The 13,064-nt window shown below is 38.1% G+C and overlaps 2 protein-coding genes across 2 annotated transcripts in view; both read left to right on the top strand.

Moving 5' to 3' along the window:
• The first annotated feature begins 918 nt into the window (after window positions 1-918).
• Window positions 919-1,420, top strand: LOC144512575 (uncharacterized). The gene is made up of 2 exons (XM_078243372.1): window positions 919-1,093; window positions 1,146-1,420. Exons 1-2 carry the CDS (start codon window positions 919-921, stop codon window positions 1,418-1,420), a joined length of 450 nt encoding a protein of 149 aa, XP_078099498.1.
• A 4,913-nt stretch (window positions 1,421-6,333) lies between these two features.
• Window positions 6,334-13,064, top strand: part of LOC144512742 (beta-galactoside alpha-2,6-sialyltransferase 2-like) — a 37,908-nt gene continuing 31,177 nt past the window's right edge. The window contains exons 1-6 of the mRNA XM_078243643.1: window positions 6,334-6,561; window positions 7,117-7,369; window positions 8,261-8,345; window positions 8,973-9,070; window positions 9,441-9,542; window positions 10,364-10,538. Of these exons, the coding sequence (XP_078099769.1) occupies window positions 6,350-6,561; window positions 7,117-7,369; window positions 8,261-8,345; window positions 8,973-9,070; window positions 9,441-9,542; window positions 10,364-10,538 (925 nt within the window). The 5' untranslated portion in view covers window positions 6,334-6,349. The remainder of the gene's footprint in view (window positions 6,562-7,116; window positions 7,370-8,260; window positions 8,346-8,972; window positions 9,071-9,440; window positions 9,543-10,363; window positions 10,539-13,064) is intronic.

The raw sequence follows: 13,064 nt of genomic DNA, 5'->3' as shown, positions 1-13,064 counted from the left end.
ATGGGTGGAGTTTACCACAAACCTCGATTATTTCACTCTTTATTTATTTAGCGTCAAAAGGTTCCACTGACGGGCTCAGATTATTATTCTAAGTGTCTGACAACATTATGGGAAGGATCCCTACAGAGATAGACCTTAAAAACCTCTTTGAGACCTTTCTGTTTAACCAGAAACAGCTCTGAAGTCGCTAGCGCTAAACCCACCAGACTCCATTTAAAAAAACACTACTTTTAGCGTGTATAGAGCCAACATATTGTCACATGTAAATCGGTAAACTATGTGTTTATTTCAACCAAAACTAGACTTGTGATGGTTGGTTAAAGTGGAAAGACGACCCAAAACGGCCTTTCATGGTTTAATATTGATTCTGTCCACTTTGAATGAAGTGTGTTTCACGATGCTTAAATTACTGATTATTTACATGGAGTCTGGTGGGCTTAGCGAACACAATTTTGCGGGGGTTTTAATGTTTAAAAAAAGGATCTTGCTTTTTAACAGAAAGGTCGACCTCCTTGGAAATCCTTTCCATAATGTTGTCAGACACTTAGAATAATAATCTGAGCCTGTCAGCGGCAAAATGAGCAGTTTTGTGAAGGTAAATACGAGCTGGACAATTACTATTAACTCACATCGTAGATTTTCTCCGCTGCCGACTGCAGAGATCTCTCTTAATACTGGACTAATGTCAAAGATTGTTGTTCCCATCAGTCATTTAGACACAAACACAGGAAAATAGAGATCCCAAACTGAACTGTTTAAAGTTAAAGGTGCAGTAGGTAAGACTTATAAAACTACCTTTCTGTCATATCTGCTGAAACTGACCTTATGTTCTAGTAGAAGTACATGAAATAATCAGCTCCTCTGGCTCCACCTACATCCTGGAGTGGGATTTACAAAAATCCACAGCTCTCTGTTCAGATGCACCAATCAAGGCCAGGGGGAGTGTCCAAACTGTTCAGATGCACCAATCAGGGCCAGGGGGAGTGTCCAAACTGTTCAGATGCACCAATCAGGGCCAGGGGGAGTGTCCAAACTGTTCAGATGCACCAATCAGGGCACCTCCACGACCCTCCAGACTGGCTCAGACCCAGACCTCAACGACCCTCCAGACTGGATCAGACCCAGACCTCAAAGACCCTCCAGACTGGATCAGACCAAGACCTCAACGACCCTCCAGACTGGATCAGACCCAGACCTCAAAGACCCTCCAGACTGGATCAGACCAAGACCTCAACGACCCTCCAGACTGGATCAGACCAAGACCTCAAAGACCCTCCAGACTGGATCAGACCAAGACCTCAAAGACCCTCCAGACTGGATCAGACCCAGACCTCAACGACCCTCCAGACTGGATCAGACCCAGACCTCAAAGACCCTCCAGACTGGATCAGACCTGGTCCGGCAGCAGCCCAGTTTTTAACTTTATTTCGGTGGTTTTTGTTTTTGTTTCTCTTGAGTTTTTTTAGTAATGTTTTCACGGGGAGAAGCACAGGTTTTAGATTGATTTGGTCAGTTTTTGGTCGGTTTGGGGGGGCTGGATGATGAGAAACAACCTACTGCAGTTAGTTCATTAATTTATTCAACATTAATCACATGATTGTCCTGGTTACCTCAAGTTTAATCTCACATTTTGTGTGTGTGTGTGTGTCTGTCTGTGTGTGTGTCTGTCTGTGTCAGTGTGTGTGTGTGTGTGTGTGTGTGTGTGTGTGTGTGTCAGTGTGTCTGTGTGTGTGTCTGTGTCAGTGTGTGTGTGTGTGTCTCCGTGTCTGTGTCAGTGTGTGTGTGTCTGTGTGTCTGTGTGTCTGTGTGTGTGTGTCTCTGTGTGTGTCAGTGTCTGTGTCTCCGTGTGTGTGTCTCCGTGTGTGTGTGTATGTGTGTGTCTCTGTGTGTGTGTGTGTGTGTGTGTGTGTGTGTCTCTGTGTGTGTGTGTGTGTGTGTGTGTGTGTGTCTGTGTCTCTGTGTGTGTGTCTCTGCGTGTGTGTGTGTGTGTGTGTGTGTGTCTCTGTGTGTGTGTTTTCATGTTTCTAATGCTGAGACTGTCCATGCTCCTGTTTCTGCTAGACATCCACGACATTACTGCTGCATCGCTTCCTGATTTTACTAAACTACGGAGCGGCCCGAGGCCCAAATCACAGAACGCACGTGCGTCAAAGAAGTCCCGTGAACTCTTTCTGATGGCGTTGATTTTGACAGCCCTGCTTCAAAGCGTCTAATCCCTCAGAAAGAAGAGAACAAACGCAGTAAAGCAGCGAATACAAACTCCATCCAGCCTCGCCATCATGTTGTTATGAAGGGGGTCAGGTGACAGAAAGGGGGCGGGGCCATGTGTGTATATATATAGACAGGTGAGACTCACCTGAATCAGGAATATTCTTCATAATCTCTTCATGGCACTCGGGATGGAAAATCACCAGCTTGTAAATGTGTGAATATTCACGAGTCATGGCTGAATGAATGAACGTGTGAAGAGTTTGGATCCAAAACAAGAAACACTCTTTGATTTAGTAGTGAAGGTACGATATCTTTGACGGTGTCGGTTGACTCTTCCTGTTTGTTACACGCGGTGCATTCAGGTGCTCCTCTGACCGTCCGAGTTCCCTAGATCGGAAGTCGTAAAGTCTGAATGTTGACTGTAACCATAACGATAAACATTGCTGCTACGAAGATGTTTCTACTCAGAGAGTTCAAACTTTCTCTGTTCACAGATACACACACACACAGACACACACACACGCACAGACACACACACACACACAGAGACACAGACACGCACACACACAGAGACACACAGACATGGAGAGACACAGACACACACACACACACAGAGACGCACACACACAGACAGGGAGACGCACACACAGAGACACGGAGACGCACACACACACAGACACACACACACACACAGACACACACACACACAGAGACACACAGACATGGAGAGACACACACACACAGACAGGGAGACACACACACACACACACACAGACACGCACACACACAGAGACACACAGACATGGAGAGACACACACACACACACAGACAGGGAGACGCACACACACACACAGACAGGGAGACACACACACACACAGAGACACACACACAGACACGCACAGAGACACACAGACATGGAGACACACACACACACACAGACAGGGAGACGCACACACACACACACACACACACACACACACACACACACACACACACACACACAGACAGAGACACACACACCCCCAACGTGAACATTGTCAACATAACTGTACTAAATACTTCCACACCGGCTAGATTAGTAGGTCAATATCACACATCGAAGCAGACCTTGACTTCCAGACGAGGGCGCCCGAAGTGAAAACCTTCTGCTGACTCATTTACAGGTTTTAGGACTCTTCATCTTCAGGCTAACGGGAACTGCGTCTCCACGGCGACGGCTTCATTCTCCTCCATGCTCCAGATGTTTTGGCCGAGTTGTTTACAAGGCTTTACGGAGTGGGTTTACCTTGGGTGAGGTGTCAGTACTGTGCAATATCTCCATCCGTGTGAGGATAACTGTCCTGTACTTTACTGTGTCCTATTGATTAGGATGTGTTGGGATGTCCGTATATATATATATATATATATATCTCAGTATGTGAACTGATGCCGGCGTGCGTCAGCGGGGGTTCATTGAGCAGCGTGTTGATATTAAACTCATGTAACATCTCAGTTTTACTTGTGTCAAGACTTTTGTTTAATAAAGTAAAAACTGTTTGATCTATAAACTGTTAAACCCAACAACCAACTGTAACTGCGTGTGTGTGTGTGTGTGTGTGTGTGTGTGTGTCTCTGTTTGAGTGTGTGTGTGTGTGTGTGTCTCTGTTTGAGTGTGTGTGTGTGTGTGTGTCTCTCTCTTTTTGTGTGTGTGTGTGTGCGTGTCTCTGTATCTGTGTGTGTGTGTGTGTGTGTGTGTGTGTGTGTGTGTGTCTCTGTGTGTGTGTGTGTGTGTGTGTCTCTGTTTGAGTGTGTGTGTGTGTGTGTGTGTGTGTGTGTTTTGCTTTTTTTGTAAAAACCAATCCGAACTATTCACACACCCATCAACTTGTATGCTAACAAAATGTGTTTTTGTTTAAATTACGTAGTGTTCATATTTTTCTGTCCAGTTACGATAATTATTTCAGAATATCAACACAAACATGTTTCAGCTTTTTTTTTGTATGAACGACAATAACAACAACAACAGCAAAAGGTTGGAAAAAGACTTCGAAGGACAGCTAGCGTCAGCACAGGAAAAAGGGGGCGGGACTTCCGTTCTCTTCCGGACGGGACTTTCGAATCAAAATGGCGCGACGTCTGACTGGCGCGAGGGTGTCAGGCTCTAACGGTCGGTGTGTGGGAAGATTACGGTGTTTGTCGCTAGTTTCTGGAGCAGTTTTAATGTCGTATCAAGTTGGATTTAAACAAAAACACAAACAAGGAGCCGTTAAACAGACCGAGGAGCGGATATCAGGACCAACGGCCGACACACCAGCTGCAGGTAACACCGTTAAGTTAGCTACGCAGAGCTGGTTTATTGGCGGGAGGCTTCACTCTGCTATATTTATTTACATTTAAATGATCGGGTGTTTTATTTAATCACAACACAGGTGAACTATAACATTTAATTATGGTACTTGTTTTATATTCTCAGATTAATTAAATGAGATACAAAAAAATATAAGTTTGTTTTTATTTTAGCTCCTTGATTTTTTTATGAAAATGCTGATTTAAAAAAAGCTGTAAGCCTGGAATCAAGCCAACCAGCTACAAGATGGACCGGGACCATAAAACATTTAATTCGGCTCAAAAAGATATTTTGAAAAGGTAAAAAAAAAAAATAAAGTTAAATGAACAAACTGTAGCTACATAAATTTCAGTTAGTAGCTAGCTAGCTTAGCTAGCCGATGTCGCTGTTACGGATGGTATTGTGGGTAATGTAGTATTTCTCCGTGACATCGCCGATACGTTAACGGGATTTTTTACTTCCCGAATCCTGATGTTGAACTGTGACAGCAGTAGTTTTGTACTAGTATTGTAGCTCCCAGTGGTGTGTACCGTTGGAGGATGTGGGGTTCAGCCCACCCTCCCCTCTCTGTGTCCGGCAGCATCCCCCGCCGGACCGTCTTCTCTCCGCGGACACTCAGCAGGATATACCCGCTCACCGCGCTCTTATCTCGGCTTCACTTTGCGCCTGCAGCCGCTCGGAAACATTTAAAACTTCTGAACATTCCACTCGGGTTCACTCGGTTTTCTTCGGAGCTTTTTTCTCCCCCGGGGTTCTCCGATGGTTGCCGTTTCCTGCTGCGGGATAATGACCTGATAAAGAAGGTGATCATAATGATTGATTAGGATATTTATCAATGTTATATTCTGTGTTTGTGGCGGAACATCAGACTTGTATTTTGAAACGTTTACACCCCCGTGTGCTGAGACATTAAAGCAAGAATAAATAATCGATCAACATGAGTTTGAACAGACAATGATTCAGTCAGCTCTGTTGTTGTGGTGTTTTTTGGACTCTGTTTGTGTTGTTGCGTTCTGTTGATGTTGCCATGGTTACCTGAATCAGTGCTGAACTCTGTGTGACTGTTAATGAAGTGAAGCTCTTTAATATTCAGCGAGGGGGTGGACACATTAACGGGAACACAGTTTCAGGACATTCAGGAGTTTTTCTATGTGTGTGATCGTGCTGAATCTTAAGTAAAAGTATAAGCATCAAAATGTACTTCAAGGGCAACTTTACGCAAGTTTACTCTTTGTCTTAGTGACTTTACTTTGCGTCTAGTAAAAGTTATGTTTTTGCTGACAGACTCAGATTATTATTCTAAGTGTCTGACAGCATTATGGAAAGGATCCCTACAGAGATAGACCTTTTAGTTAAAGAGGAAGATCCTTTTTTTAAACAAAACATCATTGTAAAACACACTTCATTCAAAGTGGACAGAAACAAAATAAAACTATCAAAAGCCGTCTTGGTTCATCTTTCCACTGTTCCAACAATCACCACTCTGGTTTGGTTGAAATAAACCCTTAATTCACCCATTTACATGTGGAGATATGCTGGCTCTATACACGCTAAAAGTCCTGATTATTTACATGGAGTCTGGTGGAAATATGCTGGCTCTATACACGCTAAAAGTCCTGATTATTTACATGGAGTCTGGTGGATATGCTGGCTCTATACACGCTAAAAGTCCTGATTATTTACATGGAGTCTGGTGGATATGCTGGCTCTATACACGCTAAAAGTCCTGATTATTTACATGGAGTCTGGTGGAAATATGCTGGCTCTATACATGCTAAAAGTCCTGATTATTTACAACTTTTTATCTGCAGTATGAAGCCGAACAGGAAGTGGCTTTTGCTGGTGCTGCTGTCCTGGCTCCTCCTCTTCCTGTCGCTGCTCTATCACATCCTGGACCCCAGATCTGCCGCCGAGGCCGGACTCACCAGAGCCAAATCCCTCCGCATGCTGTCTGTTCAGAACCGCAGGATGCTGAGACCCACTGGTGTCTCAGAGACGGAGCGGAGAGAGAGGACGGACTACAGGTCCAGGTCTGAGGACTACTACAGGTAAACACAATCAGGAGCTTTTCATTTACTCATAATGTTAGTTCAGTTTTAGCACAATTCAGTTAAGAAAATATATGTACAGAGTACTTAAAATGCCTTAAAACACACTTAGTGTTCATCACTAACACGTGTTAGTTAAGCATCAATAAAGGATTTTAAATGTACTTTAATAATAAGAATAATAACAGTTTAAACATTTTATTTATGACCATTAAATGCCTTCAGTAAGACTTATATTGGTATCAAACGTCGTATATGTCCTGTCCACCAGAGGGCGGTGTATCAGTCAGTAGGCGTGCAATGATGTTTTCAGAAGAAAAACACACTGCCACAACAATTATTTAATTAAAAGTCAAACCCTGGATTAAACACAATCTGCTTTAGACAGGAAGGTCGAAAAGGGGACACACACACACAGAGAGAGAGAGACACACACACTATTTAGGGAACTATCTCCATGATGGGGAACGGTTTCCAACACGTTTAGTTTTCCTCTGGTGTAATGGGACTCTGATCTACCTCCAGGTCCAGGTCTGAGGAGATCCTACAGCGTCTGTGGAGCGGGAACCTGACGGCAGCGATGCTCAGTCCTCGTCTCCAGAAGGTGCTGAAGCTGCAGCTGCGCTCCCTCCGGCATCGCGTGGCACCGCGGCGCCCGAGCGGGCAGCGCCGTTCAGCTCTGCAGCTGTCCTGCGATCTGAAGCGGAGCGCCAGGGTCCAGACCGTGGACGGAACAGAGGAGCCCTTCCTCAGTCTGGGCTGGGCCTCGCTCGTGCCTTCAAAGGTAAGGTTTAGGTTTAGTGTTTTGTTTTTATCTGGCTCTATACACGCTAAAAGTCCTGATTATTTACATGGAGTCTGGTGGAAATATTCTGGGTCTATACACGCTAAAAGTCCTGATTATTTACATGGAGTCTGGTGGAGATATGCTGGCTCTATACATGCTAAAAGTCCTGATTATTTACATGGAGTCTGGTGGAGATATGCTGGCTCTATACACGCTAAAAGTCCTGATTATTTACATGGAGTCTGGTGGAGATATGCTGGCTCTATACACGCTAAAAGTCCTGATTATTTACATGGAGTCTGGTGGAGATATGCTGGCTCTATACATGCTAAAAGTCCTGATTATTTACATGGAGTCTGGTGGAGATATGCTGGCTCTATACACGCTAAAAGTCCTGATTATTTACATGGAGTCTGGTGGAGATATGCTGGCTCTATACACGCTAAAAGTCCTGATTATTTACATGGAGTCTGGTGGCGATATGCTGGCTCTATACACGCTAAAAGTCCTGATTATTTACATGGAGTCTGGTGGCGATATGCTGGCTCTATACACGCTAAAAGTCCTGATTATTTACATGGAGTCTGGTGTAGTTTGGTGATGGTGATTTCGGGGCTGTTCCATGTTAAACTAAAAGGATCTTCCTCTTTAACTAAAAGGTCTATCTCTGTAGGGATCCTTTCATAATGTTGTCAGACACTTAGAATAATAATCTGAGTCTGTCAGCAGCAACAACAGGACTTTTAGTGGACGCTATTTGACGGTTCTCGCTCAATACTGGACCAATTTCAAAGAGTTTTGTTCACATTAGTCACTCAGACACTAAAACATGGAAATAAAGGGTCCAGGTTGAAGAGAATAGTGAAGTAACTTCCTGTGTCCCTGCAGGGTCTCCAGGCGTCTGAGTTCCAGCGCTGCGCTGTGGTGATGTCATCCGCCGCCGTCCTCAACTCAGGGCTGGGAGCCGAGATCGGTGAGACGCTAAAACATCTCAAATATGGAAAAAAATAAAATGACTAATTATTTTAATTTTATTATTAAGAAATATTATTACCAAAAATATTTTATTTAATTTTTTTTTAAACTAATATTTTTTATCATAATTATATTTAACTGAAAAAATCTAGAAACATTTTCTTAAAGTACTTTTTTTTTTTACGTTTTCAGTGTTCAAGATTAAATCAAAGGCAACACTAATTAAAATTAAAAAATTAAAACAATAAATTAATAACTTTTAAATAAAAAAAAATAAATGTCATATTTAAATAAATATTTATTATAAAAATAATAATAAATGATTGTGTATTTAAGATATTTAAACTTGAAATAAAAAAAATAATAATTCAGTCAAACTACAAAACGTTATTTTTTTAAAAAAAAGAAAAAATACAAAATATGAAAAAATGTGAAAAATATTTTAAATAATTACAAAAATCTAATTTTCAACTTTGGTCATTATTTAACAACATGATATGATATAAAAAAATAAAAAATGTGAAAGCTTTTTAAATGGTTGTTTGATGGATGCAGGTGTAGTTTGAGTCTCTGACCACCAGAGGGAGCCTCTGACCTTCTTCTGTTCCTCTCCTGTCGGACTCAGATTCCCATGATGCAGTTCTTCGCTTCAACGCAGCTCCGACTAGCGGCTTTGAGAGAGACGTGGGCAGCAAGACCACGATCCGCATCATCAACTCCCAGGTACAGGCTCCGCCCACTTTCAATTATTTAAGCTACAGGCTCCGCCCACTTTCACTTATTTAAGATACAGGCTCCGCCCATGTTCACTTATTTAAGATACAGGCTCCGCCCATTTTCATATTTAAGATACAGGCTCCGCCCACTTTCAGATTTACATGGGACTGACTGGAATGTAACTAAGTACATTTACTCCAGTACTGTACTTAAGTCCAAATGTTGAGGTACTTGTACTTTACTAGTTTTATTCTAAATGAAACTAGCAACAATATAACGAGAGAGAGAGAGGTATTAGTACTTTCCCTGTAGTAATCTGATTACTTGTTCCAGCGCTGGTATTGAGTTGTGTGTGTTTTCTTCTCGTCTCTGTAAGATCGTGGCTCGGCCTGAGCACGCGTTCAACAGCAGCTCGTTGTATCGTAACGTTACTCTGCTCGTCTGGGACCCGGCTCGGTACTCCGCCAACCTCACAGAGGTAATCTATTACTCTTTTACTCTGGATATGAGAACGGCACGCTCCTCCGTATCTGTAAACAGGAAACTAAAGACTTAATCTCTTTTTAATCAGGCTTTTATTTTGTAGTAACGGTATTTTATTTTGTAGTAATGGCATTTTATAGTAATGGCATTTTATTTTGTACTAATGGTATTTTGTTTTGTAGTAATGGTATTTTGTTTTGTACTAATGGCATTTTATTTTGTAGTAATGGTATTTTATTTTGTACTAATGGTATTTTGTTTTGTAGTAATGGTATTTTGTTTTGTAGTAATGGCATTTTATTTTGTACTAATGGTATTTTGTTTTGTAGTAATGGTATTTTGTTTTGTAGTAATGGTATTTTATTTGTACTAATGGTATTTTGTTTTGTAGTAATGACATTTTATTTCGTAGTAATGGCATTTTATTATTTTATTTTGTAGTAATGGCATTTTATTTTGTAGTTTTTTAATACGCCACCACACTGTTGAGCTCTATATATAATTACATATTTTCCTCATATTGTGCGGCCATATTTGTAGTTTTGTTCTGTGATGCACTTTGCTGCATGAAATGTGCTATATATCAATAAATAAAAGGTTATTACTTCATGTAAACGCCTCCCTGAGGCCAGAAACACGTTTATTTAAACTGTGTCAAACCAGAAAATGAAATAAATTCCTTTTTTATTAGTTATCCAAATAATTAAAAATAAAATGTGTCATTTAAACTTTACATTCAGTTGGGACTACATTACTTACAATAGTGTTTAAAACATAATAAATAATATTATGAAACGTGTTTTGTGATGTTTTCAGTGGTTCAAGCAGCCGGACTTTGATCTGTTCTCGGGATACGTGGAGCGGCGGTGGCGTTGCCCCGAGCAACCGTTCTACATCCTGCACCCAAAATTCCTCTGGGGTCTGTGGGACCGTATCCAGGACAACACGGAGGAGAGGATCCAGCCCAACCCGCCGTCCTCCGGGTTCATAGGTACACACAGTACACACACGGTACACACACAGGTATGTATACACACACAGGTACACACACAGGTATGTATACACACACAGTACACACAGGTACACACACAGGTATGTATACACACACAGGTATGTATACACACAGGTATGTATACACACACAGTACACATACGGTACACACACAGGTATGTATACACACAGGTACACACACGGTACACACACAGGTATGTATACACACACAGTACACATACGGTACACACACACAGGTACACACACAGGTATGTATACACACAGTACACACACAGTACACACACAGGTATGTACACACACAGGTACAGACACCAGTAATTAGGAATTATTTGTATTTTAAGGTAAGTTATACTTTAAATATGTGATTAAGTTATCACTACAAAACTTAAAATGTATTTTTTAATTAATGTTTTAACTGAAAAATAATCAAAATAAAAAGTTAATGTAGCTTAATTATCTTTTAAATCATTAATTGACCAAAATATCTAACAAATAATTGTGTATAATACATTTACTTTATAAAAAACAGTAATTTAATGAAGTAAATATTCAATAATTTTGTCATTTATTTATTGATCAATTAAAATAACTGTTTGTAGATAAAAGTAAATACAAATATTTGTATTTTAGAAATAAAAACAAACAGTCTCACACAACTTTATTTAAACGTTACAACAGACAGTTTCAAAGAAGAGACCATACAAAAATATTCACATTTTATTGAGGCACACAAAGAGAGAGAGAGAGAGAGAGAGAGTGTGTGTGTGTGTGTGTGTGTGTGTGTGTGTGTGTGTGTGTGTGTGTGTGTGTGTGTGTGTGTGTGTGTGTGTGTGTGTGGGTGTGTGTGTGTGTGTGTGTGTGTGTGTGTGTGTGTGTGTGTGAAAACTCCAGTGAACATCCTGGTCCCCCTTTAGCTCACCCAGTAAGAGTGTTTGCTCTGTGTGTCTTCTCTCCGCGGCAGATGCCGGTTCAACTCCAACCTGCGGCTCTAAAACACAGATGAGTTTGCTAGAAATATAACTTTTAAACATTTGTCAATGCAAATACTCAATATTTCATTAGTTTAAAAGTTACTATTTAAATATATATTTTTTATGTTGCTTGAATAAAAACTTTGCAAGTTTTAAAATGTTGGGATTAAGTTTGTAACTAACTATATTTATTAAATGCTTAATTACACTGAAAGACAATATTTTTATCTCTAAAAGTTTAAAATAAACTGTTTAGTTTGTCTAAACATTTAAGGTATTAAAAAATATTTATGGTATTTAGTGTCTTATCAGCTTTTCTATTAGGATTTAAAATAATATATATAGTATAAATAATGTATAAATACATATTTTAAATAATATAAATAATATATAAATACATATTTTTAAATAATATAAATATATAAATACATTTTAAATATAAATACATATTTTAAATAATGTATAAATACATATTTTAAATAATATAAATATATATAAATACATTTTAAATATATATATATATAAATACATATTTTTAAATAATATAAAATGTATAAATACATATTTTAAATAATATAAATATGTATAAATACATTTTAAATATATATATATATAAATACATATTTTAAATAATATAAATATATAAATACATTTTAAATATATATATATAAAAATACATATTTTAAATGTATAAATACATATTTTAAATAATATATAAATACATATTTTAAATATATATATAAATACATTTTAAATATATCAATATATAAATAGTATAAATAATATATCAATATTTTTAATATTTTGAACTTTTCAGTTTGCTGAAATACATTTTTTTTTAAACCGAATTTGATGAATAAATTAATTACATTTTAATATACTAGTTTTTGTAGTAAAACTCTTTAATCTGTTTTAAATATTGAATTATTATGATTTATTTGTGTTCATTTTATTATGTTTAATAAACTATTATATATAATAATATTATTATATAATAAACTATTAAAATATATTTAAGTTTATAAAATGTTAAAATAATCAGTTAAATATGTAACATTAGAAATTAATAAACACTTTATGACTTTTGTTTATATTAAATATTAATCTGATTCATAATAAATAAATATAAATGTTTGTATAAATGATTTAATTAATAAAAATGTATCCGTGTCAGTGTTTGACTTATTTACTGAAATAATCTGTTTAATTCAACATTTTAAAATTATTTTTAATTAATTAATTACATTTAATTAATGTATTAAATAAATCTTAAATATTTTATTTTGAAAAATAAAATAATTACTCTGATTAGTTGGTGAAATTATTTAGTTTTTTCTATTTGGTTCATAATCTGAAATGTGTCACATTTTAAAACTTCAAATATATTATTTATATTATATAAATTATTTATTATTATTATTATTTATTATTATTATTATTAATAATAAATATTTATTTTAATTTTCATATTTTTGAAAAAACGTTTGTTATTCATGTTTATCTTTATAATTAATCCTCTAAGCTTTACTTGTGTA

This window comes from Sander vitreus, chromosome 24 (genome assembly GCF_031162955.1).
Source record: "Sander vitreus isolate 19-12246 chromosome 24, sanVit1, whole genome shotgun sequence".
NCBI classification, from domain to species: domain Eukaryota; kingdom Metazoa; phylum Chordata; class Actinopteri; order Perciformes; family Percidae; genus Sander; species Sander vitreus.
This window is presented reverse-complemented; position numbering and strand designations above follow the sequence as displayed.

What these genes read in the sequence shown, in the direction of transcription:
- LOC144512575 (XM_078243372.1), top strand. Translation starts at nt 919, where the DNA reads ATGCACCAATCAAGGCCAGGGGGAGTGTCCAAACTGTTCAGATGCACC. An exon ending in AGACTGGCTCAGACCCAGAC is followed by an intron (nt 1,094 to 1,145) that starts CTCAACGACCCT and finishes GACCCTCCAGAC; the next exon opens with TGGATCAGACCAAGACCTCA.